A 26,934-nucleotide genomic window follows, 5' to 3' on the forward strand; every position below is an offset into this window, starting at 1 on the left:
GTCCTCTCGGGCATGGTTTGAAAGATTCACAAAATTTATTAGAGCATTTGGCTACAAACAAAGTAACTCCGATCATACTCTGTTCCTGAAAAGACGAAATGGAAAACTTACTGCACTTATTGTGTATGTAGATGATATGATGGTAACAGGTAATGACCCAGAAGAACATACGGCATTGCAAAGATAATTGTCTACAGAATTTGAGATGAAGGACCTTGGATCCTTGAAATATTTTTTTGGGGATTGAGGTATCGAGAAGCAGTTCAGGAATTTTCTTATCACAGATGAAGTATATTATTGATTTGTTGCACGAAACCGGCATGTCAGCTTGTCAACTAGTAGCTACACCATTAGAGGAAGGATTGAAGCTTAGTGTTGATCCTAATCAAGTACCAGTTGACAAAGGGAGATACCAAAGGTTAGTAGGTCGTTTAATGTACTTGGCACACACAAGACCGAACCTTGCTTATGCCTTAAGTGTAGTGAGTCAATACATGCATGATCCCGGAGAACAACATATGAATGCAGTGATGCGAATTTTGAGATATTTGAAAGGAAGTCCCGGCAAAAGAATTTTGTTTAAAAGGAATGATCATCTTAGAGTTCAAGGTTATACTGATGCAGATTGGGCAGGTTCGATTGACGATAGGAGCTCAACATCAGGTTACTTTACATTTGTTGGGGGTAACTTGGTTACATGGAGAAGTAAGAAACAAAATGTGGTTGCCCGTTCCAGTGCAGAAGCTGAATATAGAGGTATGGCTTTGGGGATTTGTGAAATTATGTGGCTTAGGCTCCTGCTTTGCAATTTGGATATACTACATGATCAGCCCATGAAATTATTATGGCTGTCTATGACATTGCACATAATCCGGTACAACATGATAGAACAAAACATGTTAAAGTTGATCGGTTCTTCATCAAAGAAAAATTAGAATGAAAAATAATTGAGCTACCGACAATAAAAACAGAAGATCAGTTGGCAGATATCCTCACGAAAGTTGTTTCAAGTCATAAGTTTTCAAGTTTCTTACATAAGTTGGGCATGAGTAACATATATGCACCAACTTGAGGGGGAGTGTTGACTTTGTATTTTAGGTAGGATTCCTAATTGATATCAATTCCGTGTAATCTCTTGTAATCTTGTGTAATTAGTTTTCTTCGTATTACATTAGGGTTTTACACCTTGTATAAATACCTCTCATTGAGAAGAATAAAATATTATTCAAAGCATTCTCTACTAGTCCCCCATCGCGGATTTACCAAGCAGGACTATATCCTATAGGATTAGGTAGTGATCACTCATTGCGGATATACTAAGCATGCTCACTCTTATAATGCATATGGACCCTCATCACGAATATACCAAGCAAAACCATATGCACAATCTAATCGTGTAGGCAGTGATCACCCATCGTGTATATAACAAACATGATCACTCCTAAAATATGTATGAGGCCCCCATCACAGATATACAAAACAGGACCATCCATGTACCACTGCTACATGGTGCAGTTGCATTTGCGCACAGCCTATCCCTACATCAACACCTATGATTTACAATGTAAGTAAATACAACAGCAATTTCTCATACAACCAAATATCTTTTCATCAATACATACAAGCTGTATAGAATACCTCTCATTTAGAAGTGAAAATGAATACCACTTGATCGTAGTACAAAGTAGCACTTAGAATTATACTTGGACCAAAAAAAATAAACAATGAAAACACAAAATTTAGTTAACCAATTAAAGTAAACACTTTCATATAACATATTACATTGACGACAACAATTTTTCACCATCAATGATTATGAAAACAAATACCAATAACATTCTATCATAATTCGTACACTTATTGAAGTTTACTATAATATGCTATTCGGAGCCACAGCATACAGCCTCGAGTAAACACACTGGCTAGAGTCCTCCCAATTACTTCCACCAATTCCAAAATATATTATATCAATACAAATGAAAGACAAAAGAAACATTAACTTAATCCCAATTTGGGTAATCATTTAAAAACGTACTTTACGACGCCAGCAAGATGGACATTCAGAAAGTAGTCTTCCCAATTTATGCACTTTGGGTCAAAGTAAAATATATCTGCCTCTGTGGTGTTTCCTCTTACTGCCATTTGCAGCTTCTCTGTGTTCATATCATCGAAGCTGTATGCAATAATTAGTTCATAGTTAGTTAGGTCTCACAATATGGATCAAAATAATCTTTCAAGATCAATGGCATGAAGAACATAAGGAAAATCACATATACATACACTCCCTTGAAGAACAAGTATGGCCTGTAAAGCTCCACCAGTCTCATCACAAATTTGATCTTTCTACTGACATCCACGTACGTGCCCTTGAAGTATTGGCAAAATGCTGCATTAACCACTTCCAATCCCTGTTGTGTTGGAAAAATTAGACAAAGAATACAATATCAAAATAGACACAGAGAACTCAAGGGGCTACTTTTACATACTTTTAGAGAAAGTAAAAGGTAAAATAAGACTCGATGGGGAACCTCTAGATGATGGAACCAGACATGTTCTCATGTCGTGCTACGAGTCCCGCTAAAATACCATAGCACGTGCATTTAACATCTAACTTTAAACCACAAGCGGTCAACCTGAATTTCATTACACGTGTTATAATTTATATTGACTCGCAATGCCACGCCAGCACTTGACCTCACAGTTTTCTTGGTTACGTTCGTCGACAAGCTGTGATTGAAAAATATTATTATGGATGCAGAAGAATATGTAGAACCAATTACCTTTAGGAAAAGTAAGTAACGGACAGTCATGTATCTGTGAAAGCTAGCCATGCTGCCCATAATTGGAACCTTGCCAACCTTAACTGGCGTCCCATCTTTATTAATCCATGGTTTCTTGGTGAAGAAATGGACTCCATAATCGTAAAGATTACCATATCTTACAGGATTTCTCCTAGAGGATCCTACTTGATAAATTACTTCACCTGGTTGGTTTGCATGGGCTGCCATTGCAGCAAGTATTGCATTCACAACCATGTCAGCTGGTATCTGCACGATGTTTATATAAGTAATATATATCATCAAATGTTTTGTAAATGCTTAAGAATATAAATGAAAGATAAGCACTAATTAAGTAGAATTTCTTTTTCTTTTCTTTATTGGGCTAATGAACTTGTTGGCTGACCAACCTAATATTTGTAACAGGTATAATACGACTTCTTTAATGAACATTGTTCGGTTGTTTATATATAGAGCGTCATTCTTCCTTATTTGAAGATCATAGTTTGACATTTATATGAATATATATTTGTAGAAAAGTATGTACACATGTCAATTACATTTTTTTATGAGTACAGATGGATTTTCACATATAGATAGCTACGTAATTTTGTATTTGATTTTAATGTACTCAAACCTTGGAGATAAGAAGGTACGAATAGTAACAAAATGAAGTATTAAAGTTAACTCACCACATCAACAATTGCATTAATGTCGCAGAGAAAGAATGTTAATTTTCCTTTAGCATAGCCAACTGCAATGCTATCAATGGTTCTGCATGTGACACAAGTGAACAGATAAAAAAAGTAAATATTTATATAACACCAAAAACTAGTTATATGTTTAAAAATAATAAGAAAGGTTTATTCGTATCGACACACCTGATTCCTTCAACCCAACCAGGAAAAGGTTCTTTGTAAGTGCTGGTGATGATGGTAGGGCGAATAATGACCACAGGTAGATTTTCTTTTAGATCTCCTATTAGCATTTCTCCCATTGCCTTGGTAAACACATACGTGTTTGGCCATCCATACTGAATTGCTCTAAGAAAGTAATTTACCAAAAAAGTGCGATTTAGAATTTGCATCGTTTGGATTTCAATAGTTTACATAACTACAATCAATTTATCCTACTATAGTTAATAAGAAAGAGGACAAGAAAAGTTAATAAACAAATTTAGATATATAATATTCAGCAGATTTCATAACTTTACAATGCACACTAGGTATAGTTCAGTAGATTTATCATGAGATAGTGATTTTCAGCCACCGTTCTCTCGTTCTACACTCTCTTATTTATTTATATTCACATTGATTTTTTTCTTATTTGTTAAAAAAAAATTGTCAAGATAAACATGAACGCGTAGAAGGACAAAAGGTGTATGGAAATCCTTCCTTGTTATAATTCATTATATCTATTTATCCTTATAATTCATTATATCTATTTATCCTAATTTGCTTCAAAGTATAAATTATTAGATAAAAGGTTGACAAAGAGTTTGAACCACATCAGTGTTAACTCACTGTTAGGCTTAGTCCACTTCCCCACCTCTTAATGTAGATATCGTTTGTTAAAAAAGAAGTTCGACAGAGAGTTCATGCTTTTGATAAGACTACTAAGGCATAGAGTGGTATGTGTTCTTTATTGTATTAACCGTTTCTTCGTAAGATTAGTTTCAAGGGCGCAATTAATCCAGATAGAACTCACAATGTTTGTTGCAAATACATACAGAAAAAAAAATTAATTTTAATTGCTAAATGATTAGGTTTTGAGTATTTTAAATATGTCAACTTCTTTTTTTTTTTTTAAAGTAAAAACTAACATGCAGGTGATAAATGATCTGTTTGAAAAAAAAAAAAGGAGTGATGCTAGGAATGCCACATTTTTATACTATACTATGTAATAAGTGATGAATAAAACCAATGTTCAATTAAATAAATTTATTCATTGATGTGGCATGTACACATCATTTGTCACATGAGATGGTATACCAAAAATGTTACACTTGCAACATTTTTCATATGACACTTGTACCACCGCTCAAATAGAAATGAGATCTACATATGTGGTTGGGCTCTACTTTTATTAAAGAGATGATATAAATATGATATAAAAAATATAATAAGTGTATCATTCCTACAAAGATATTAATATCACAAGGGCCAACCTCTATTAGATGTGTGATACAAACATAATATAAAAATAGGATAATATTAGAGATATCAAATTTTATAAACTAAATAATGTGGTAGTTGATGATTTGATTATTAATAGGTATTGATTAACGTGCTTATTTCTTATTGATGACACAACATTTGGTTAAAAATTTTGTTTTAAAACTTTGATCTATTTAGCATTATTCTAAAAATATATAATAAATATAACATTCGTAAAAAAATATTAATAACTGATGTGCTTGATTTATATCTCAATCAATGCATACTCCAAGTTTGATGGCAAATCAGAGGTCCACCTTTAATTTGGATCAAGATTGTCTGCCCTCCAATTTTCCATCCTCTTCCATTGTTCTAGCCATTGATTAGATATTAAGTTAATTTAATGCTCTAGATTTTATCAGCTCACACATTTTCACTCTCCTTTGTTCCTCTTCGCTTCTGCTGCTGCATTCACAGACTAAGAAACATTTTCAGCTGCACAACAACATCCTCCACCAAGAATGCCATGGAATTACGATTTCCGAGTTGCTTTTCGGATTCTAAATCATGGGTTTCCATTTTGCTTCCAAAAAATAATGGGTTTTTAACTAATTTGCGGATTGTTCAAGTGGGAGAGGAAATTTTTGAGAATCAGCAGCCATCAGCAGAAGATTCTCAAAATTTTGGAAGTCAGAATATAAGATTTTGTTGTAACAGAGCCTATAAGGAGCACGATAGCCCCTGTAATTCATCAACCTTTAATTCACAACCTGACCAGAGGATGAAGGTAATATTTAATTCATGATGTTGGCAAACTCGTCAGAAAATCGAGTCCGGAGCTGGCAAACTCACCGGGGCAGAGCCTGAAGTGGCCGCCATACCACTCCTCTCGCTGACATTTCGCGAAGAAGGTATGGAATGCGAAAATTATGCTAAATTTCAGTGCTTTTTGCTGTTTAACTTTATTTTTGTGTTCTTGGGTTTCAGGGTTTGGTTCCTGGTGACAGGGTTCGAAAGCCGGATATGAATCAACTCTCAAATCTATTTAATTTCAGTTTCGATTTCAATGCCTGTTTTGAAATTTATTTCATGATGTTCGAGTTGGGATCTCAAATATCGCCTTTGTGCTTGGATTTATGATGCAAATCTCAAATTTTGTAACTCGTCTAAATTTGGAGCATCAACCATCAGCAGAAGATTCTTAAAATTTTCCTCTCCCACTTGAACAATCAGCAGATTAGTTAAAAACCCATTATTTTTTGGAAGCTAAGAAGGAAACCCATGATTTAGAATCCGAAAAGCAACTCGGAAATTGTATTATAATTCAATGGCATTCTTGGTGGAGGATGTTGTTGTTGTTGTGCAGCTGAAAATGTTTCTTGGTCTGTGAATGCAGCAGCAGAAGCGAAGTGGAAGAAAAAAGAGTGAAAATACGTGAGATGGTAAAATCTGGAGCATTAAATTAACTTAACATGAAATCAATGGTTAAAAAAAATAAGAAGGAATGGAAGGGGATGGAAAGATAGGAGGGCAAACAATCTTGGTCTCTTTAATTTATCATCTTACCGAAAAAGAAAGAATTTTTATCCCAAATGCTCTCACTTTCAAAATCAATTAATGTCGTCTCTAACATTCACTACCACATATCAATTTGGTCCTACCAATTAAATTCCGTTAATTATTCTGTTAGTTTGTATGTGGGACCCACAAATCCAATAAAATGATGACATGTGGATTACACAAAAGAAGGGTTTTTATTGCAAATGATTCGTGATATTGATCAAACTCCTCATTCTTGTCCATGAGTTTCAAAAATCGATAAATTTGGTTCCTGACTTTCAATATCGCACATCAATTGAGTCCTCCCATTAAAATTTCTTAAATATTTTTTGTCAGTGTGTTGATGTGGTCCCACTAATTCAATCATATGACACCAAGTAGATTATTTATATGAAACTATTTTTTTTAGGAAGATCCAACTGATGAATCTTCCACACTGGCATTTCTCTCGCATCCCACAATTCCAGTTGGAAAGAAAAAAAATGCAATCCAAATTCGATAAAATCAAATCCAAATTCAATTCAAATTTGATAGGATTATAATTAAGTGGATAGAATGAGGAGTGAGGATGGGAGGTTAAGAGCTTTAGTAGTGTCATGGTGCCTTCCTTTTCTTTTTGAGCATATCTAGATGATGACAATGATGTCTCTTTTTTACCTTTTAGTTCTAGTTTTAAATTTCTTATTTTACTTTTAGTTTTAAATCTTAAAAAGATTTTTTTTTATATAGTTAACTCATGTGGCGTCATATGATTAGATTAGTAGGACCATATTATCACACTAACAAAAAATATTGAATTGATGTGAGGTAGAAAAAGTCAGGAACTAAATTTATTGATTTTTGAAACTCAATGACCAAAATGAGGTGTTTGATCAATGTTAGGGACCATTTGTGATAAAAACCATTTTTTGTATAATCTATGTGTCACTATTTTATTGGATTTGTGGGTCATACATCTAAAACTACATTTATGAAACCCTCTTTGTCAACCAAAAGAGAGGAAAAAGACTATTTAGTCTCTTATTACACAAAAAAAATGATAGGCAATAATGTAAAAATATCTTCAATATTTATTGTTTTTTATTAAAGCTTCACTTACCGATGATATTAAAATATCTTCAATATTTAAAATTACAAAAAAAAACCAAAAACAAAAACCTCGCACATCAATTGAGTCCTCCCATTAAAATTTCTTAAATATTTTTTGTCAGTGTGTTGATGTGGTCCCACTAATTCAATCATATGACACCAAGTAGATTATTTATATGAAACTATTTTTTTTAGGAAGATCCAACTGATGAATCTTCCACACTGGCATTTCTCTCGCATCCCACAATTCCAGTTGGAAAGAAAAAAAATGCAATCCAAATTCGATAAAATCAAATCCAAATTCAATTCAAATTTGATAGGATTATAATCAACTGGATAGAATGAGGAGTGAGGATGGGAGGTTAAGAGCTTTAGTAGTGTCATGGTGCCTTCCTTTTCTTTTAGAGCATATCTAGATGATGACAATGATGTCTCTTTTTTACCTTTTAGTTTTAGTTTTAAATTTCTTATTTTAATTTTAGTTTTAAATCTTAAAAAGATTTTTTTTTATATAGTTAACTCATGTGGCGTCATATGATTAGATTAGTGGGACCATATTATCACACTAACAAAAAATATTGAATTGATGTGAGGTAGAAAAAGTCAGGAACTAAATTTATTGATTTTTGAAACTCAATTACCAAAATGAGGTGTTTGATCAATGTTAGGGACCATTTGTGATAAAAATCATTTTTTGTATAATCTATGTGTCACTATTTTATTGGATTTGTGGGTCATACATCTAAAACTACATTTATGAAACCCTCTTTGTTAACCAAAAGAGAGGAAAAAGACTATTTAGTCTCTTATTACACAAAAAAAATGATAGGCAATAATGTAAAAATATCTTCAATATTTATTGTTTTTTATTGAAGCTTCACTTACAGATGATATTAAAATATCTTCAATATTTAAAATTACAAAAAAAAACCAAAAACAAAAACCTCGCACATCAATTGAGTCCTCCCATTAAAATTTCTTAAATATTTTTTGTCAGTGTGTTGATGTGGTCCCACTAATCCAATCATATGACACCAAGTAGATTATTTATATGAAACTATTTTTTTTAGGAAGATCCAACTGATGAATCTTCCACACTGGCATTTCTCTCGCATCCCACAATTCCAGTTGGAAAGAAAAAAAATGTAATCCAAATTCAATTCAAATTTGATAGGATTATAATCAACTGGATAGAATGAGGAGTGAGGATGGGAGGTTAAGAGCTTTAGTAGTGTCATGGTGCCTTCCTTTTCTTTTTGAGCATATCTAGATGATGACAATGATGTCTCTTTTTTACCTTTTAGTTTTAGTTTTAAATTTCTTATTTTACTTTTAGTTTTAAATCTTAAAAAGATTTTTTTTTTATATAGTTAACTCATATGGCGTCATATGATTAGATTAGTGGGACCATATTATCACACTAACAAAAAATATTGAATTGATGTGAGGTAGAAAAAGTCAGGAACTAAATTTATTGATTTTTGAAACTCAATGACCAAAATGAGGTGTTTGATCAATGTTAGGGACCATTTGTGATAAAAACCATTTTTTGTATAATCTATGTGTCACTATTTTATTGGATTTGTGGGTCATATATCTAAAACTACATTTATGAAACCCTCTTTGTCAACCAAAAGAGAGGAAAAAGACTATTTAGTCTCTTATTACACAAAAAAAATGATAGGCAATAATGTAAAAATATCTTCAATATTTATTGTTTTTTATTAAAGCTTCACTTACAGATGATATTAAAATATCTTCAATATTTAAAATTACAAAAAAAAACCAAAAACAAAAACCTCTCACTCCCCCCCCCCCCCCAAAAACGTTTTCTCTCCCTCTCTCCTTCCCATTTTTCTAAAAAAAAATGTGTTTATACACACAAAGTGTGTAGGCAAATGTTAGTACAAATTAACAAAATAATTGACGGATTCTAAACAGAATGACCAAATTGATGTGAGATAGTAAATGTCAATGACGACATTGATTGATTTTGAAAGTGAGTGATTAAAATGATAAGTTTGGTCAATCTCATGAACCATTGGTGATAAAAACCTAAAAAAAAAAAAACCCTTTTTGACTCTGAGGTATCATTGCCCTCACCATATTTGTTTCACTATTCTTTCTTTTGTTGTTTTTTTAAAGATAAACTCTTGCAACTCTTATTTTATAAACATAAACTTACCGACCTTTTAGACTCTAAATAAAACCCAAAATTTAATCTAAGTTACAAGCTAGAGAAATAGTTGACCTATTATTACAAATTATTTAAAACATGTGATACTATTCCCCAATCATGTCAATGAATGTAACTTACAACTTGTCTTGAAAGAAATTATGAGTACACTCTTTTCATACTCTTTTCATACACCAATATATATTACAACTAAAAGACGAGGGAATAATAGACACATTATTTTAGGACATCACATGATACTTTTTCCAGAATAACATAAGACAATTTTTCTTTGGTCGGCTTTTAACTTAATGTACCTACCTAATATTTACATGCACACTAATTACTATTTTTAATGTCCACTAATTTACCTATATTTACAAGCACAATAATTACATAGATGCATATAATAAATTAATTTCAAACAAAAATATAGGAAGCAATAATAATTGTGAAATTTGGAATAGGAAAAGAAATGGCACAATGCAATGCGCAATCCCACACTTAACACAACTAATGACTAATTAGCCAATTTACAATAATTGACGGTAAATAAAAATAATTAAATCCAATTGATATTAATAGGGGTATTTCAGCATTCGGAACATATAAATTAATTGAATTCAAGCTTCATTAAGGAATTTGTTTATATGGATTCTAGTCATCTGGGTTTTAATCAAGTAAAAAAATTATGTTAAGTTTTAGGTAAAGAAAATTAAGTTTGTAGGGCCAAAGTCATATTTTCATTTATTATAATGAATCATATCAATAATTCTTCACGGAATTTTATTTCTTGAATTTTTATTTAATGTTCATGGAAGATGTAAACGTTGATATTTGAATTAAGGGAAATTTTATTTGGATTCATATAACCTCTTTCTACACCCAACTTAAACTTTAAATATGAATTTTCTTTCTTACCCTATTGCATAATTATTGTCAAGTACAAGATGAAATGAACAATAAAACCAAAATTTATCAATAGACCAATATATACCCAATAATCAATCTACTTCTTGCTACCATCTGGTAATGTGTCGTGCCTTCATCGCACTAGCTCGATGTTACTTCTGAGTTTTTACATGCTTATGTTATTGTTTATGGATTCGAAGCAACCAAGGATTCTTCAAACTTCAGATCACATGAATGAAAAGCTGATCCAACGGACCATGTGAAACTTTTGAATTTTGTACTAAATATTGGAGGGACTGGCTGATCCAATTTTGATCAGTTGCAAAAAAACGCATACTGATTGAACAAAAATAAAATAAAAACATATGGGATTTAAATATTTAATTTTTTTAATCATCTATATGGGATTAAGCAAAATCAACAGATGAAAGATAAATTAAAACAGATATGGGATTGAGTAAAATCAGCAAAAAAGAAGGATTACGCATGAGACAAATATGTGAGAGATATTGTTGTCTTTATGCCTTGAATGAATTTCAAAACATTGATTTTGTTTTTTTTATTTTTTAAATGGGTGTAAAGATAAATTTATATATCAAATTGTGTTTGTGAGGGTAGTTTAGGTAGTAAGTTTGGGTTTAAAGAGATATTAATAGTTTAGTTAAAAATAATATGGGTGTGGAGAATAAATTAGGTGTAAAAAGAGGTTGTATGAGTTCAAATAAAATTTCTCTTGAATTAATTGAATGAAAGCTATCAGTTGACGACAATAAATATCTTTAGGGAAACAGTAAACCCAAGCCAAGAATATAAGGGCAACAACTTATATGATACGGGTACACCTCAAGTGGTATTCTGTTGTGTCATTCTCATATTTTTATTTTTATTTTGAAACAAAGAAGTAATTTATTGAAGAGAGAAACCCCGAATACAACCATTCCCTACATAATCAAAGCGAAAAGTATCAAAAGCAAAGGAGAGAGTATGATCCCAAATATGACAATCAGTAATAAGAAGGCTCTGGCAAACAAAAGCATCGGCAAAATTTGCACATATGTTGCCTACTGAAACCATATGTCATGTATAATATGATTAATATCTTATTATTCTTTCTTTTAATTTTGATAGTTTTACTCGTGAATTGATGGCTGCCTTTGTGCCTTTGAACGACAGGATACTGTATAGCACCAAAAACAATCACTCAATCTGGCTACTAATCAAAGATGGTCAACCTTAAACACCATAAATTAAAGCTACCATGAACACTTAACGTTTAAGGCTCACAGGTATAAGTCTAGTTGTCCTAGTTCAACGGTATAGCTTAGGTTAAGCTTTAGACCAGGTCTAAACAAACAATAAACTGATCCGAGGACTTCCATCACAGCATATACATTGTCATCGTAGCATGCATGTCAAAATTTCTAATGAGTTCAAAGTGTTTAAGCGAACAAACAAGTGAAAGAAGAAGGAGCTCGGGAGATTTTTTTATTTTTATTTTTTGACAAACCTTTTGAGTCCAAAGTCTTTGAGGGCGAGAGTGATTGCTCGTTCTGATGCTTCCTCCGCTCGGAGTTCTTTCAGTTTTTCGTGGACCAGCCTGATTTCATTGTCTATATCCAGACCTGTGGTCCCATTGAGTGTCTCACCCATGTGGTATGGGTTTTCCAATAGAAGTCCCTCCTTTTCGCCGCAAACATAAGCTGAAATCATAAAACAGCAGAAAGTGGGATAATGAATAAGGATTATGATATGTTCAAAGGTTCAATTTTAGCTAAAAAAATGTTAAAAATTCGCTCAACATAAAAAGTTCAGATTGAAGAAAGTTGGAGTTCCACCAAACTAATTGGTTATATGGAGAATAGTTCAATCTCTTATAAGCTCTTGCAAGGTTTCTCCTTTCACTAATGTGGGACTATTTTACCTTCACATCCTCGCGTGTCCCCTCACGTGTGGCGATTTTTCAAGCCAAACATGTGGACAACACGAATATGGTGAGATGGAACACGTGTGGCCGTTGGGCTTTACATGTGGGGCAACCTGCTGTGATATCATAAAGAAAGTTGGAGTTCCACCGTAAAACTAATTGGCTATATGGTCCAACCTCTTATAAGCCATTGTAAGGTTTCTCCTTTCACAAATATTGAATTCTTTTACCTTCACATCCTCGTACGGATAATATAGCTTGTGCATTTGTTACACAACTTTAATGACCTTAAAAATTTGTTTAAAAAAAAAATCTGCTATTTTACTGTGTTTTTAAGTAAATTTGTTAAATATTTTATATAATTTGGTTTCGTATTAGTTTGAGGAACCTCCGAACGTTATTCATGATGTTCTCTGGAATGATGATATGACTTTGTAAATTGAATAAATTCACCATTTTTCTCTTAAACACACACACACACACATCCATTTTATATTTTGGTCGTATTATTTCAAGCTTGGTATTCTAATCTTATAATTAGTTCAGAACAAAGGGACTAAAAGGTCATGCTAATTAAAAGCAATCTAGAACAACGTTTAATGATAATATCATCTTAATTAAAAATCAAAAGATCCAGAAACATTCGAAGGGATGACAGATATCAGATACTAACCTGTGGATACGTGGACCAGCACCTTTAGTTTAACACATTGCTTGGCAAAGTTCAATACATGCTTTGCTCCCAAAGTATTGAGAGCAAGTGCAATATCATATCTGCACACAACATCATATATTTTAATCTAGTTTACTATATTCCTATATTATATAGGTAATATTTTTCCAGACATACTAAACAATCAAACCATAAATCTCAATTATGCGTCAAAATAATTGATTGTGTTTATAAGTTCACAGTCTGACAAGAATACAAAAACAAACTATAATTCTAAGTAAATTGGGATTCAACAATAATAAATATTAAAGAAGTGATATCTGCACACTACTTTTATTTATTTTGTTGCATGATCTTTTTAAATTTATAAAGTCGAAGCATGTGGAAATCACTTTCCTAAACATCATTACCTTTCGTCAAAGTTGGTTGTTGCAGCTAAGTTCACAATGACATCTATCTGACTCAACATCTCTTCCCTCAAGTTAGAATCATTCAAGCCCAAATCCTCACGAGAAATGTCTCCAGGCACCACAGTCAGCTTTTCCGAGATGATTGAGTTCATACCTGCTCCCCATTTTTCTTTCACCACTCTAAAAAGATCCTTCCCAATTATCTACATATAGAAGTGGCCAAAAGAGTTTAAAAAAAAAAAATACTTGCAATGACAAAATTCAGATTTCCATCCCATTTCAAATTGAGAAACAAAAATATTTGTTTCCCCACATTTCATATATTTATAGGAAAACTAATTAAAATGGTTTCAAATCTTTACATTATAATTAAAAATCACCCACTAACTTTATTTAATGATAAAGACAAAAAAAAAAAAAAACAAAAAAAACAATACCACTTTTTTCTCCCATTGTTAGCTACATTAATAGATTTTTTTTTTTTTTTGCTTAGAATAAGAAAAAGACTTCAAATTGAATTACATTCCCCAGTTTTAATTTTGTGGTGTTGTTTCTCAATAGTAGTCATGATGATGAGAGATTTTTCAATGTCGCCGGAACACGAGGTGGTACACCACGTGTCTCTATACAAGTTGTGAGATTCTTGAGTTAAAAATTTAATTACATAAAAAATAAAAATTCCAACTACTTACATAATAACACGTCGTGATATACCATTTGTGTTATGGGCACAATGAAAAATTTCTCCAAGATAACACTCAAGCTCAAGAATTGGATGTAGAGCTCATTTATTATTGTAGGCATGTAAAAAATTTGAGGAAATTTTAATTTGGTAATTGAAAATAGCTTTTTAAATATAATTACTAAGAACAGAATCTTCTTAAGTTTTGATCTAAAGAGTCATTTCTGGGTTCATCGTTTTCGTGCAATGGGTGTTTTTATAGGACCAAAAAGGGTTCAAGTTTCAAACCTTATGAAACTGAACCAAGAATTAAACACTATTTATAAAACTTGACCAATAAGTAGACATTATTCATGAAACTAGACAAATAAGTAGACTATTTATGAAACTAGACTAATAAGTAGATACCATTTATGAAACAAAAACAAGATTTAGGCATTATTTCCAAAACTAAACCAATAGGTGGAAGCTATTTATGAAACTAGACTATACACTATTTATAAAACTAGAGTAAGAACTAAACAATATTTATGAAACATGACCAAGAACTAGACACTATTTATGAAAGTAAACCAATAACTATGCACTGTTTATGAAATCAGACCAAGAAAGAGACACTATTTATGAACTGTACCAATTTCTATACATTATTTATGAAATTGGACTCAATAATTAGGCAACCAAGAACTATACACTATATATGAAAGTGAACAAAAAATTAGGCACTATTTATGAAATTGGACCAATAAATAGTGTATTACAGTTCAGTTTCATAAATAGTGTAGTACCGTTTAGTTTCATAAATAGTGTTCAGTTTCATAAACAGTATCTGTGATGGACGCACAAGTCCCGCACACATCAGGTTTTATTTATTTTTTTTAAATTGTGTCATTTTCATTAAAATTTAAGTTTTTTTTCCTTTTTATTAAAATTTAAGGGTTTTTTTATTAATATTTAATTCTTTTTCTTTAAATAAAGCTTGACATGTTTTTAGGTTAAAATAAACTTAACACAAGTCCTTTTCATGAAAGTTCCCTACATTTATTGTAGTGCACCAAACTTCTTCTTAGATAGACTGACTGAGGTGGTCCAAGACACAAATGCCTATATTTTTTGCCGTTCTTGCCTATTTTGTATGCGCAAAAAGAAGATATGTAGAAGCAAAAGGTAAATACATTTGAAGCACACATTTCTCCTGCACTAAACTAAAAGTTATATATAGATAGCTGTACATATACCTTATTTTACTTTGAACCCTAGATGCAATGGATTGAAGAAGAAAATCAAAGGGCAATCGACCAGTTGCATATATACATACCTCATTATTCAAACGCTGAGTAGCTGATTTTGTATCTGGAGCTCTTAAAAGAAGATAGAGCTTCTTAACATTTGGTTGCACCCTCAGTATCTTCTCTACAAAAACTGCATCCATTCAAGCATATTTAGATGCTCTCTAACTAAAAAAAGTCACAAAAACAGAGAGAGAAAGAGAGAGAGGGAGAGAGAGAGAGAGAGAGGGGTAGAATCGAATAGTACTCTTTGCTAGAAAGCCAGTGGCACCAGTGACTAAAATGTTCTTGCTCTCAGTGAAATAAAGGATACTTTCCAACTCCATTGGAGGAAAGTTGAAGGTATTTACCAGAAGGTGAGGTGGGAGAGGAAGAAAGACTAAAGAGAGATCAAATTATAGAGTGACTTGTATGCTTCAAATGTGAACCAAAGTGAGGGAGTGGTGTGGAGATATATTGTCGTACAGCCATTTTATGATTTTAATATTATGAGGTGGAGTGTACGGAAGTAGTTGGACAGTTGCTTCGCTTGGCTTAATTACTTCAATCATTTTACCCCTTTTATTATATTTTATATTTGTTTATTTTCGAGAAAGTTTGAAAATTAAATGATGCGTTAATAATAGAAATAAATACATTTATCAATTCTCAAGTCATAATTTAATCATCAATTTTCATGTCATTTAATTTCCAAAATTTAATCTCTCTAGTATTTTCTTCTCAATATGAAAGATGTCTTAAATTTTAGTATCTCATCCTTCATTATCATAATAAAACTTACATAAAAACGATCAACGAAAAAAAAAAAAAACAAACAAACAAACACGCTAACTTAATTCACATTTGCATTTAAATAATTATATTTTTAGAAACCAAAGAAAAATCCCACATCACCTTTCTATTTCATTTTCTTCTTTTGCAACTAATATATACATAAGTAATTAATTTATATATACGTACACTTGCCCATGATTTGGTTTATTTTGGATAGGATAATCTTAGAGAGACTAAATCTAGAAACTAAATTTGCAAATTAAATTATGTGTCACCAATAAGAATAAGCACGTTTATCAACGTGTAAGTAATAAACCAATCATCAATTTTTATATCCTTTAATTTTTAAAACTTTATTTACAAATTTAGTCTCTTTAGTTTACTCTTTTGAATATTTTGGATATCATATGGAGAAGGTAGCCCACACTACTTACCCAATGAACAAGTCAAAAAAAAAAAAAAAAAAATATATATATATATATATATATATAATAAAAATTGTGGATATCTTAGGATTAGCAACACTTGTACACTCTTTTGGCATTCTAGTTGGGGTATGACCAATAATACAACCTACCCTCCCCGCAAATATCAAATATTAAAGCTTATATATATACATACATACATATATATACATACATACATACATATATATATATATATATATATATATATAATAAAAATTGTGGATCGCATCTTCGGATTAGCAACACTTGTACACTCTTTTGGCATTCTAGTAGGGTATGACCAATACGTCAACCTACCCTCCCTGCAAATATTAAAGCTGCCGTGCATTTTCCCCGGCACATGACACACGGCTAATATTTTTAGATCTTTTCATTCATCTTTAATTAATTTTTTTTAATTATAAATTTGTTTATTTATAAAATGACTGATAAGGACATTAATTATCCTCTTTTGCGTTAAAAAAAAAGGGTTTGGTTGCATGTTCGGTCTATCTTAGACCCTAGCTCATACTTCCATCTCTTTTCATCTAGAGAAAGAAAAAAAAGAATTTAGAAGATGACTTTTTCGTTCAAGAAGTAGAAGATGTCGCTTCTATGGAAGAGGTAGAAGATTATATTTCTATTGAAGAGGTAAAAGTATAATTTTATATATGGATCTTTTGCATTTGCTGCACTTTATATATGTCGTCGAAGTTTTTCTTTTGAATTTGGATACCTCTGTGTTTTGCAATTGAATTTGCATTCCTGTGACTTCAAGATCAGCAAAAAGGATTTAGGCAACATATCCTTATTTTTATTGCTTATTTGAATTTGGCCAACATGTTGAGAAACACAAAACTCACCTACGAAAATCTTTAAGCAAATCAAACAATCCTTTCCTTTTTTTGTTGTTTCATTGACGTGTGCATTTTAGAACGCTTGGAATGAATCAGCAGCACCCTGGCACAAGAGCCAGTTGAAATACCACGTATGTGATGCATTATGAAAATTATATGTTGTTTTATAATTTCATATGTGTGCATATGTTAAGTTATTTTGGGAATAATAGTGGGTGGGGAAATAGCATTTTAATATTTTAACTTTTTAAGGTGGGTAGGATTATAAGAGCAAGTCCACCCCTAAAGACTTTGCACCAGCACCCATCGCATTTATCCACTCAAGTGAACAGTAATAGACTCCAGTGAACAGTAATAAACTAAAACATCTCCACCCCTACAAAAATAGCCTAGTCAATTTATTAAAATTTTATTATTTTTATTATAAAATAATAAAAAATAATACTTTTATTTTTAATTTTTGACTTTATAAAAAAATAAAATAATAATATTATTATTAAAATATTTTTATTTTCTCATCTTCCACACTTCCCTTCCCATCCATTCATGTACACCATCCAACACAAATAATCCATTCCCACCGCTGCCTCCAAACCTCCTCCTCCCATCCTCCGACGCCGTTGCCCTCTTCTCCTTCAAATCCCAAGCCGACCTCAACAACAAGCTCCTCTACACCTCCTGCATCTCCACACCTACTGTCCTTCAACGTCGTCGCTTCGTCCTCCTGCATCTCCACACCTTCGACGCCGTCGCTTCGTCCTCTCGTCCTTCTCCCTCTGTGGCTCCTTCCCTCTCGACACCCTCTCCCGTCTCGACCAGCTCTGCTCCTCAGCCTCCACAACAACTCCCTCTTCGCCAAAAAAAAAGAAAAAAGAAAAAAAAAGGCTGACGTCATATGCCCTCCAACGCCACACTGACGTCAGATGAACCAGTCCCAAGGTCTGTCAATTTTGGGCTGGTTGCCAGGCAATGGAACGGGCTACAGTGGATTGGCTGAGTGCCGACCTAACCACCTCCTGGTGGAACTGCTCTAACGTGAATGGATAAATAAGACAATGAGATGGATGTAGTAGCTCTCTATGTTTATATGATTTTCTTTGTTATCCCTAATTAAAAGTCATGAGGCCATGGCTTTGAAGCTTTGAACTGGTTAAAGTACCATACACCAACCCAACTGTCCCATAGAGACGTCTAATATTGTCTGGGAATTGTATAAATAAATTGTTTTGTATTTTTGTTCTCTAATATAATTGTTTACATGCATTTAGACGTATCGTAGATAGGGTTGTTGCCCTTTGTTGGTGTTAGGGTTTACCTTCCAAACTATTTAGTTTATATATCCTGGAGACATATATGCACTTCTACATATATCATGCAGCACATTTCTTTGCTTCCAACTGTCCCACTGATTTTCTTAATTTTGCATAGACTTTCATAGGCACGATGAAAGGTGGAGAGAAGATTGATCGATTCGTCAAATACGATTCCAAATTAAACGGTACATTATGGTCCCTTTATACATTATATATGGACAATATCCGAAAGTTGGGAATGAAATACGCAATAGATAAACTAGAGAGAACACCAAATATGTATTGGAAGACAAGAGTGGATTTTCTTTCCCATTAGACTCTTTCCAGTTAATGATAATAATATGCTACATAATAGTCCAAGTATACGACTACGTATATAATAATAATATTTATAACACTCCTTTAGATCTTCATATCAGTCAATGATCGACGTCTCAATCAAGGTTTTAAAAAACGTTAGGCGCTAGTCGGGCGGTGACCTGGTGCCTAGTGGCTAGCTGGGCACCTAGGCGAATTTAGGTAAATTTCTTGTATATCTTGTAAATAAATGTGTATTGACACTTACAAAAAAATTATAATTGTATGAAATCCATGGATAAGATAATAAAAAAATGATAAAAACACATTATGCATATATGCCATACAACCATAGTGAGGAGTATTGTAGGATGACACATGTACAACAAGTTCACAATTTTAAACCACTTAGACTTAGATATGATTTTTTATTTTATTTTTTAATTTCATTAAAAAAAAACCACCTAGGCAGCCGCCTAGAGCCCATCTGATTTTTCCAACCAATTTGCAAGAAAACGCCTCGGCTCACCACCGCCTAGTCCGTTTTTAGAACATTGGTCTCAATAAAATTATGCTTGGAAACCATGTTGGCACTACCATAAATTACTATTTGTCTGACTAAGGTTAGCTCGACAGAAGGTATTTCGTCAGGTAAATCCACTTTGTCCTACGAAAACCTTAAAGCCAACCCCCACTTCTCTTTCTCTAGAGGCCATGTCTCAAAAAGTTCAGTAGCTCAAAGGTTTCAGTGACCAGAAATTAAAATTTGTTAGACTACTTTTAGACTATCTCTAATCTTTGGCCTAAAACCTAAAATTTTTAGTCCAAAAAATTTAGGTTGTAACCCAGAAACAGCTTTTATGGTCTAATCCATATAGCCTAAAATTTTAGCCCCAGATTAAAGAATGAATTTAGACTCTTTTTTTTTAAATTTAACTTTTAAAAAAAATTATGTAGACTATCCTAAATTAATTTTATGAACATTTAACCTAAAAATATTTAAATTCCGATAAACATTAAAAAATCACTAAACCGACACATGAAACTTATGAAACATTATAAAAGAATATGAAACACATGATAGAGATGTATAAACACAAGACACATGAGCAAACACATGGTTTTGGAAGATGTTAGAAAGAAAAATTGGAAGAATTGTATGAGAAAAGTGAGTTTTGTGTGGATGTTTCAACAAATATATAGGTATTTATAGAGTTTTTGGGTGAATTTTGAGTTAAATAATTTTTTATAATTATTTTAACCGTTGAATTTAAATTTGGGCCGTTAGATCTTCTTTTTTTTATTGTTAGATTTGATCATATTCGATCTCAGTCGTTGGATTCAATAAATTTATAAATATAAAACAAAAATATTAACTTAATTAAATGTGGACCTTTGGATAACCAACAACTCATTTGAATGTGAGGCGTTGATCAACCAGACAAGTGGGAGACACACCCATGTGGGTGGGGACTCCACCACTAATCATGCCTAAATCTGGCTTATTTTTAGGTTTTATGTTTTAGGTCTAATTTTTAAGTTGGGTTGGAATGGGTTGGGGGAATAGAAAGGGAAAAAAGTTGGAGTTGGTCTTACAATGGAAACAAATTTTAACTGTAGTAACCTGTTGTCAATTATTACAGACATTATGGCTGCTGGACTCCAGGACGGCTGGTATGATTTAAAAATTGCTGCAAGTGCAGATACATGCGAGCAAGACATCGAGGTGCTCGAAATTTTGTTATATAATTGACAGAAGGCATTTTTCACATCTAATTGCCTTAGTTACCATTTGAACTGAACTGCTAAACCAAAAATAAGTCGAATTGTTGTAGGCTTAACCACAGGACTAAATGTTTCGCCATAGTCTATAACTTCTTCCTGACTATAGCCATTTGCTACAAGCCTTGCCTTATACCTTGCCACAGTACCATCTGCATTCTTTTTAATTATGTACACCCATTTACACCCAACTAGGTTTTTACCGCTTGGGAGGGGAACAATGGACCATGTATTTTGAGAATGAAGAGCATCTACCTCTTCCTGCATTGCATTCTGCCATTGTGGTACTTTAGATGCAGTTTTGAATGATTTTGGTTCTGAGATAATGGACTGAGAACTAACACTGGCAGATAAAGCTCTCCTTTTGATAATACCATTCTTGGATCTTGTAACCATAGGGTGCACATTCATTGGTATTAGAAGAACCACATGAAGTTGTTCTTGTTGGAAATCAGGATCCACCGGGATTGGATGCTGTGTAGGTGTATTTGCTGGTATTTTAGAATGAAATAAGTGATTGGAACTAGGACTTGATGATGAATGATTGAAAAATGAGTTTGCAGATGCATGTGTTTCCAAAGAATCTGAAGCTCGAGATGCAAGCAAAGAATCTGAGGCACTAGATGCAGTTAATGACTCTGAAGCATGAAATGCATTTGTAGATATTAAATTTGTGATATGTGATGGAGATGCATGAAAATGAGGTGGTGATGTGACTTGATTTGTTAAGGTAATGTATGGCAGAGATGGACAAGAGTTCGGTAAGTAGATGTGATTGGAGCTTGAGAAGATTTAAGGGAACTTGAAAACTGTTTGTATGGAAAAACTGATTCATCAAATAATACATGTCTAGATATATACAGTTTATTTTGAGCAATATCTAGACATATGAAGCCTTTGTAATTTCCTGCATAACCCAGAAAAACACATGTTGTTGTTTTTGGTTGTAACTTACTAGTGTTATATGGTTTTAAGAGTGGAAAACATGCACAACCAAAAATTTTGAGATGAGTAATACCGGGAATTTGTCCATACAACATTTGATAGGGAGACTGCATTTTTAAGGTAGCACATGGCATTCTATTGATGAGATATGTTGCAATAGCACAAGCATGAAACCAGAAAAGATTTGGTAATCTTGCAGTTTGAAGTAGTGTAATTGCAGTCTCTACAATGTGCCTATGATTTCTCTCAGCTAAACCATTTTGTTCAGGGGTATATGGACAGGATTTTTTATGAATAATACCATTTGTAGCTAGAAAAGATTGAAATTGTGAACTGGTATACTCTCCACCACCATCACTTTGGAGAACTTTTATTTTGACAGAAAATTGAGTGCACAGAAAAGCATGAAATTTGACAAAGAGGGCAAACACTTTTGATTTATTTTTCAATGAAAAAATCCATGTAAATCTTGTACATTCATCTATGAAAGTTACATAGTATCGAAATCTTTCATATGACAGGAGAGGGGCAGGTCCCCATACATCACTATGGATGACTTCTAGTGGATGTACAGACTTGGTTGTAGGAAAAACAAAAGGTATTTTGGTGAATTTCCCTTCGAGACATGATGTACAAACTGATTTACATGTGTCAAAAGAGATAGAGACTTTATTTTGATGAAGCATTACAGAGGTGATTGCATTAGATGGGTGACCTAGCCTTTGATGCCATAAACTGGTGCTAACAGGTTGTGCAAGAAAGCATTTTTGTGATTGAGATGATGCAGATGATGGCTTCTGAATAGTATGGAAAGGAATATGGTAATAGCCAGCCCTACACAGCCCCTTGAGAAGGATTGTCCCTGTGAGTTTGTCCTGAACCCAAAAACATAGATCATCACATATGAATCTGCATCTATTATCCTTACATAGCTGATAAACTGATAATAGATGCTGAGATATTTTTGGAACATATAACACATTCTTCAATGCAAGACTATGAGTAGAAGTGTGTAATTTTAAAGTTCCAATGTGAGAAATTTGCAAACCTGCACCACTTGTTATGGTTATTGTGTCACTACCATGATATGGATTTGCCAGATCCAAGTTGGCTAGCTCAAAGGTCATATGTGAGGTTGCACCAGTATCTACAACCCAGAACAGATCCATAGGTGCAGAGGGTTAATGATTGACATGCATGGCTTCGAGATTTGAGGATGGTGACTTACCTTGATAGGCAAAATTGCTTCTGTGATAGCACTAAACTGCAGAATAACCAAATTTCTAGCAAATTTGGCATTGAATCGGAGACTGAGAACTTATGACGTGTGAACTGTGTCTCTGAAAGCAATCAGCTGCAACATGCCCTTTTTTGTTACAAATTTGGCATGTTGGGATCTCAGAATGATGATCAAGACAATGAGATTGAAATGGTCTTGGAGCACCAAGAATTCCAAGACTTGTGTTGGATGGAGGATGATAAAATCTGGGGCCAGAATAATATGATATGCCTCGTCCTCTACCTCTGAAGTTATTGCCTTTGTACCCGCCTTGATAATGACCACCATTTTTTAAAAAATTGACTGCCATTATTATTGTAAGGACCTCTAAAAATATGACCAGAAGAAGGTAATCCACTACCATTACTCTTGTAGTTTTGATCATTGGTTCCAGAGCTTGAACCAAATTCAATAGAATGGGAGGAATCTTGATCAAGAACTAAAGCTTTTCCTTTGTTAATCGTAGTACTAGCAACCATTGCAGAGCCACAATATGTTGATGTTTCAAAGTCCTGACCAATTGTAGTCTCTTCTGCCAACAATTGAGACCTGAAATCCTTTAGCGAAATAATGTTCTCTCTTCCCCTTATGACACATCAAAAGGTATTAAATTCTGCAGGAAGAGCTTTCAGAGCAAGTATGATTATATCATCATCATCAAAATGAACACCGCAGCTGCAAGATGATCTTTGGCATCCTTGATCTTTTGCAGATATACAGAAACAAAGTCAGAACCTTTCTTGATGTTTTGGAGTTCAGTTTTCATCTGAAAGATCGTTGCTTTTGTAACTGTTGAAAATCTTTCAGCAAGATTAACCCACATTTCATGAGAGCTTCGGCTTCCAATGATGCAGGACATTGCCATTGGAGACAAGGTTACAATGATCAATTGCATGAGGGCACGGTCATGCATCTTCCAGACGAGATAACCATCGGTCTCAATCCCTTCACTTGTAGAATCATCATCAAACTGCGGAGGACATTTTCTTGAGCCGTCCACAAATCCCATAATGCCATGGCTTTCGAAGAGAAGAGTGATCTGAAAACTCCATGTGAGATAGTTGGAATCATCAAGCTTGACTGTAACGGATGTCGAAATGGTGGAAATAAGACCGATGATCGGAGATTGAACAATCTTTAACTTATCAACAGTCACCATTGTTAATGTTGTATAGAATTCTTTCACTAAGACAATTTATCGAACAGTTGGTATGCAGAAACGAAGAACAATTTCTTGAAGCTTTATGGAGATCGGAAGAAGCCAATTGTTTTGTTTATCACACAACAGATTGCAAACTAGAGGGTAAATAAGAGAAAGAAATGCTTTGATTGAGGTGTGGAAGCGCCAGGTCAATGCGAGGCTCTGATACCATGTGAAGATTGCAGCAGTAGTTTTAACGAAGACGATTAAGAAACTTAGACTTGTAGAGAGAGAGAAGAAGAAAGACTTTCTTGTATATTTCTTTTTAATGAATGATTACATTTCTTACACCTTAGTTATATATCTATTGCTTATTGCATAAGCTAGTATCTTAACAAACTAACCATAGATTCTAACCACCAACAGATTCTACCAGATTCTAACATCCTTATAACTTCCTTTGGATCTTGTGACACTTGTCATCATCTAGGCCCTTGAATTCTCTTCACTTGGATTCTCATCTTTGTGTTTGTTTACACTCTTACAGTATTCCTTGCTGTCACTCCTCTTGCAGCTATCAAACTTGCAGCTATTCCAACATTTGATCATCCTAGTTTCCTATTATATTTTTGGGGAAACTTGATATAACTCCAATTGTTTTAGCCAATAGTAGGAATAGTCCGGTTTATTAACATAAGTCAAATTCTTTAAATTTAATTATTTTATTATCAATAATTATCTCTTAAAAGAAAAAACTTATTGTAAAAATCAAATTTCTTCCTAATTATCTCTTTGATTATTTCTTTTTATTTATTTTTTTGTTATTTCTTGTTCTTCCTCCTGCTTTAACCCATTTATAGATTTTTTTTAAAATTTTTTTTAATCAATCTATATCACAAGTTAATTGTATTTATTTACCTATATGACAGATTCTTTTTCATAGTCAACCTGTCACATATTAATGTGTCTTGCTTGTAGGTATATTATGTTTTTTTCTACCTTTTAGTTAGGTTTCATATCTCACTTATAAGTATAATATACATTCATATATTTGAGTTAGGGGTAGAATGTTTTGCAGATAGATTTATGTTAGTATATTATTTTTTTTTATAAGATATAATTATATATTTTGGAGTTGAAAAATGCATAATATTAAAATATTTTAATTGATTTTTAATATTTTTAGAAAATATAAAAGGAGCATAAAAGAAATAAAAACATATAATGAGATAATTGGAGTCACTTATACAAACAATCTATGTTTTTGGACCTGAATCTAAAAGCCCCAATATTTTTTAAACTTACTAGTGTTGTCATTGTTCTATTGCTCATTTCTTTGCCCATGGAGCCCCTGCTAATATTTTTTTTTTCTTTTTGAACAAACAATATTATCTGGGGTGTGATATCCACACATCCCATTTTACTTCTCACACACATTTTTAGTTTTCGGCCGTTAGATCGAATGAATTGAAAAAGATCAACGAACAGAAATTATCAAGAGGTGTGTGAGAAGTAAATTGGGGTGTGTGGATAGCACACCCCATTTTACACTAAAGGGAGTAGGTGAGCTTATCTTTACAATGGGGTTAGTAATAATGTAGTTCAAATTCACTTTTGGCGATAATCGAACCTAAGACCTCTCATTTACAAGTGAAAAAGAATATCACTAGATCGTACTACTAAGTGGCCGAGCCATAGCTAATATTAGCATCAAATATTTGAAAATAAATTTAGTCCTGGTGGTGGACGTACACTACTGTTTCATTTTTTATTTATTTTTTAATAAATGATATAATATCTTGGTTTTTTAACAAATGGTATTATCTACACTAAAGGGATATGGAGTGGGCTGGCAATAATGTGGTTCAAATTTTCTTTTAGCGTTCGAACCTAGACCTTTCACTTACAATTGAAGAAAAATATCACTAAACCGTAATACTAAAGCATACAAAGAATCTAGGTACCAAATGTGTCTTACAAATAGATATCCAATTTCCTACGTGTTAAAACAAAACGAGATACTAAAAAAAAAAAGGAAATTCTAATGAAATAAATCAAACAGTAAGAGATACTAGCACGGACTTCAAATAGTAAGGATTTGGAGAGGGTAATTGAATCCCAGATGATGGAACTCGGCCGGACTCTGGATCCAATTCCTCCGACGGCGCATCCACTCCTGAAACAGACATATCCATTACAAGCACACGAGATTAACCGAGAAACAAATTGCAGAGGGTCAGAGGAATGCCGGTGAAGCAACTAACTCGACTTTCAACTTAAACTGATGCCCAAGGCTTCATGTTAAAGCATTCACAAGATACTACAAATTTGACAACGTACAAAATCTTAGACGAAACCAAAACGAACACATTGCAGTGACAACTGCCCACTAGATAAAATATGACAGGAATCAAAGTAATTGTCCGAAGATATCTGTAAGGCTCGACAAACA

At 33.0% G+C, this 26,934-nt stretch overlaps 1 protein-coding gene across 2 annotated transcripts; it reads right to left on the bottom strand.

Annotated features, from left to right (window-relative positions):
* Positions 1-1,738: 1,738 nt before the first annotated feature.
* Positions 1,739-16,124, bottom strand: LOC103410814 (fatty acyl-CoA reductase 3-like). Of its 2 annotated transcripts, XM_070819020.1 has the most exons (11): positions 15,896-16,124; positions 15,678-15,781; positions 13,678-13,880; positions 13,268-13,368; positions 12,178-12,370; positions 3,659-3,820; positions 3,470-3,551; positions 2,781-3,047; positions 2,281-2,408; positions 2,036-2,173; positions 1,739-1,940 (listed from the first exon to the last, which is right to left on the bottom strand). In XM_070819020.1, exons 1-11 carry the CDS (start codon positions 15,972-15,974, stop codon positions 1,871-1,873), a joined length of 1,527 nt encoding a protein of 508 aa, XP_070675121.1. In that variant the 5' UTR covers positions 15,975-16,124; the 3' UTR covers positions 1,739-1,870. The 2 variants fall into 2 exon arrangements, with proteins under 2 accessions (XP_070675121.1, XP_028955735.2); XM_029099902.2 differs by having other exon boundaries at positions 1,911-2,173; positions 15,896-16,098.
* Between the last annotated feature and the right edge of the window lie 10,810 nt (positions 16,125-26,934).

Source organism: Malus domestica, chromosome 03 (assembly GCF_042453785.1).
Source record: "Malus domestica chromosome 03, GDT2T_hap1".
Lineage (NCBI taxonomy): Eukaryota > Viridiplantae > Streptophyta > Magnoliopsida > Rosales > Rosaceae > Malus > Malus domestica.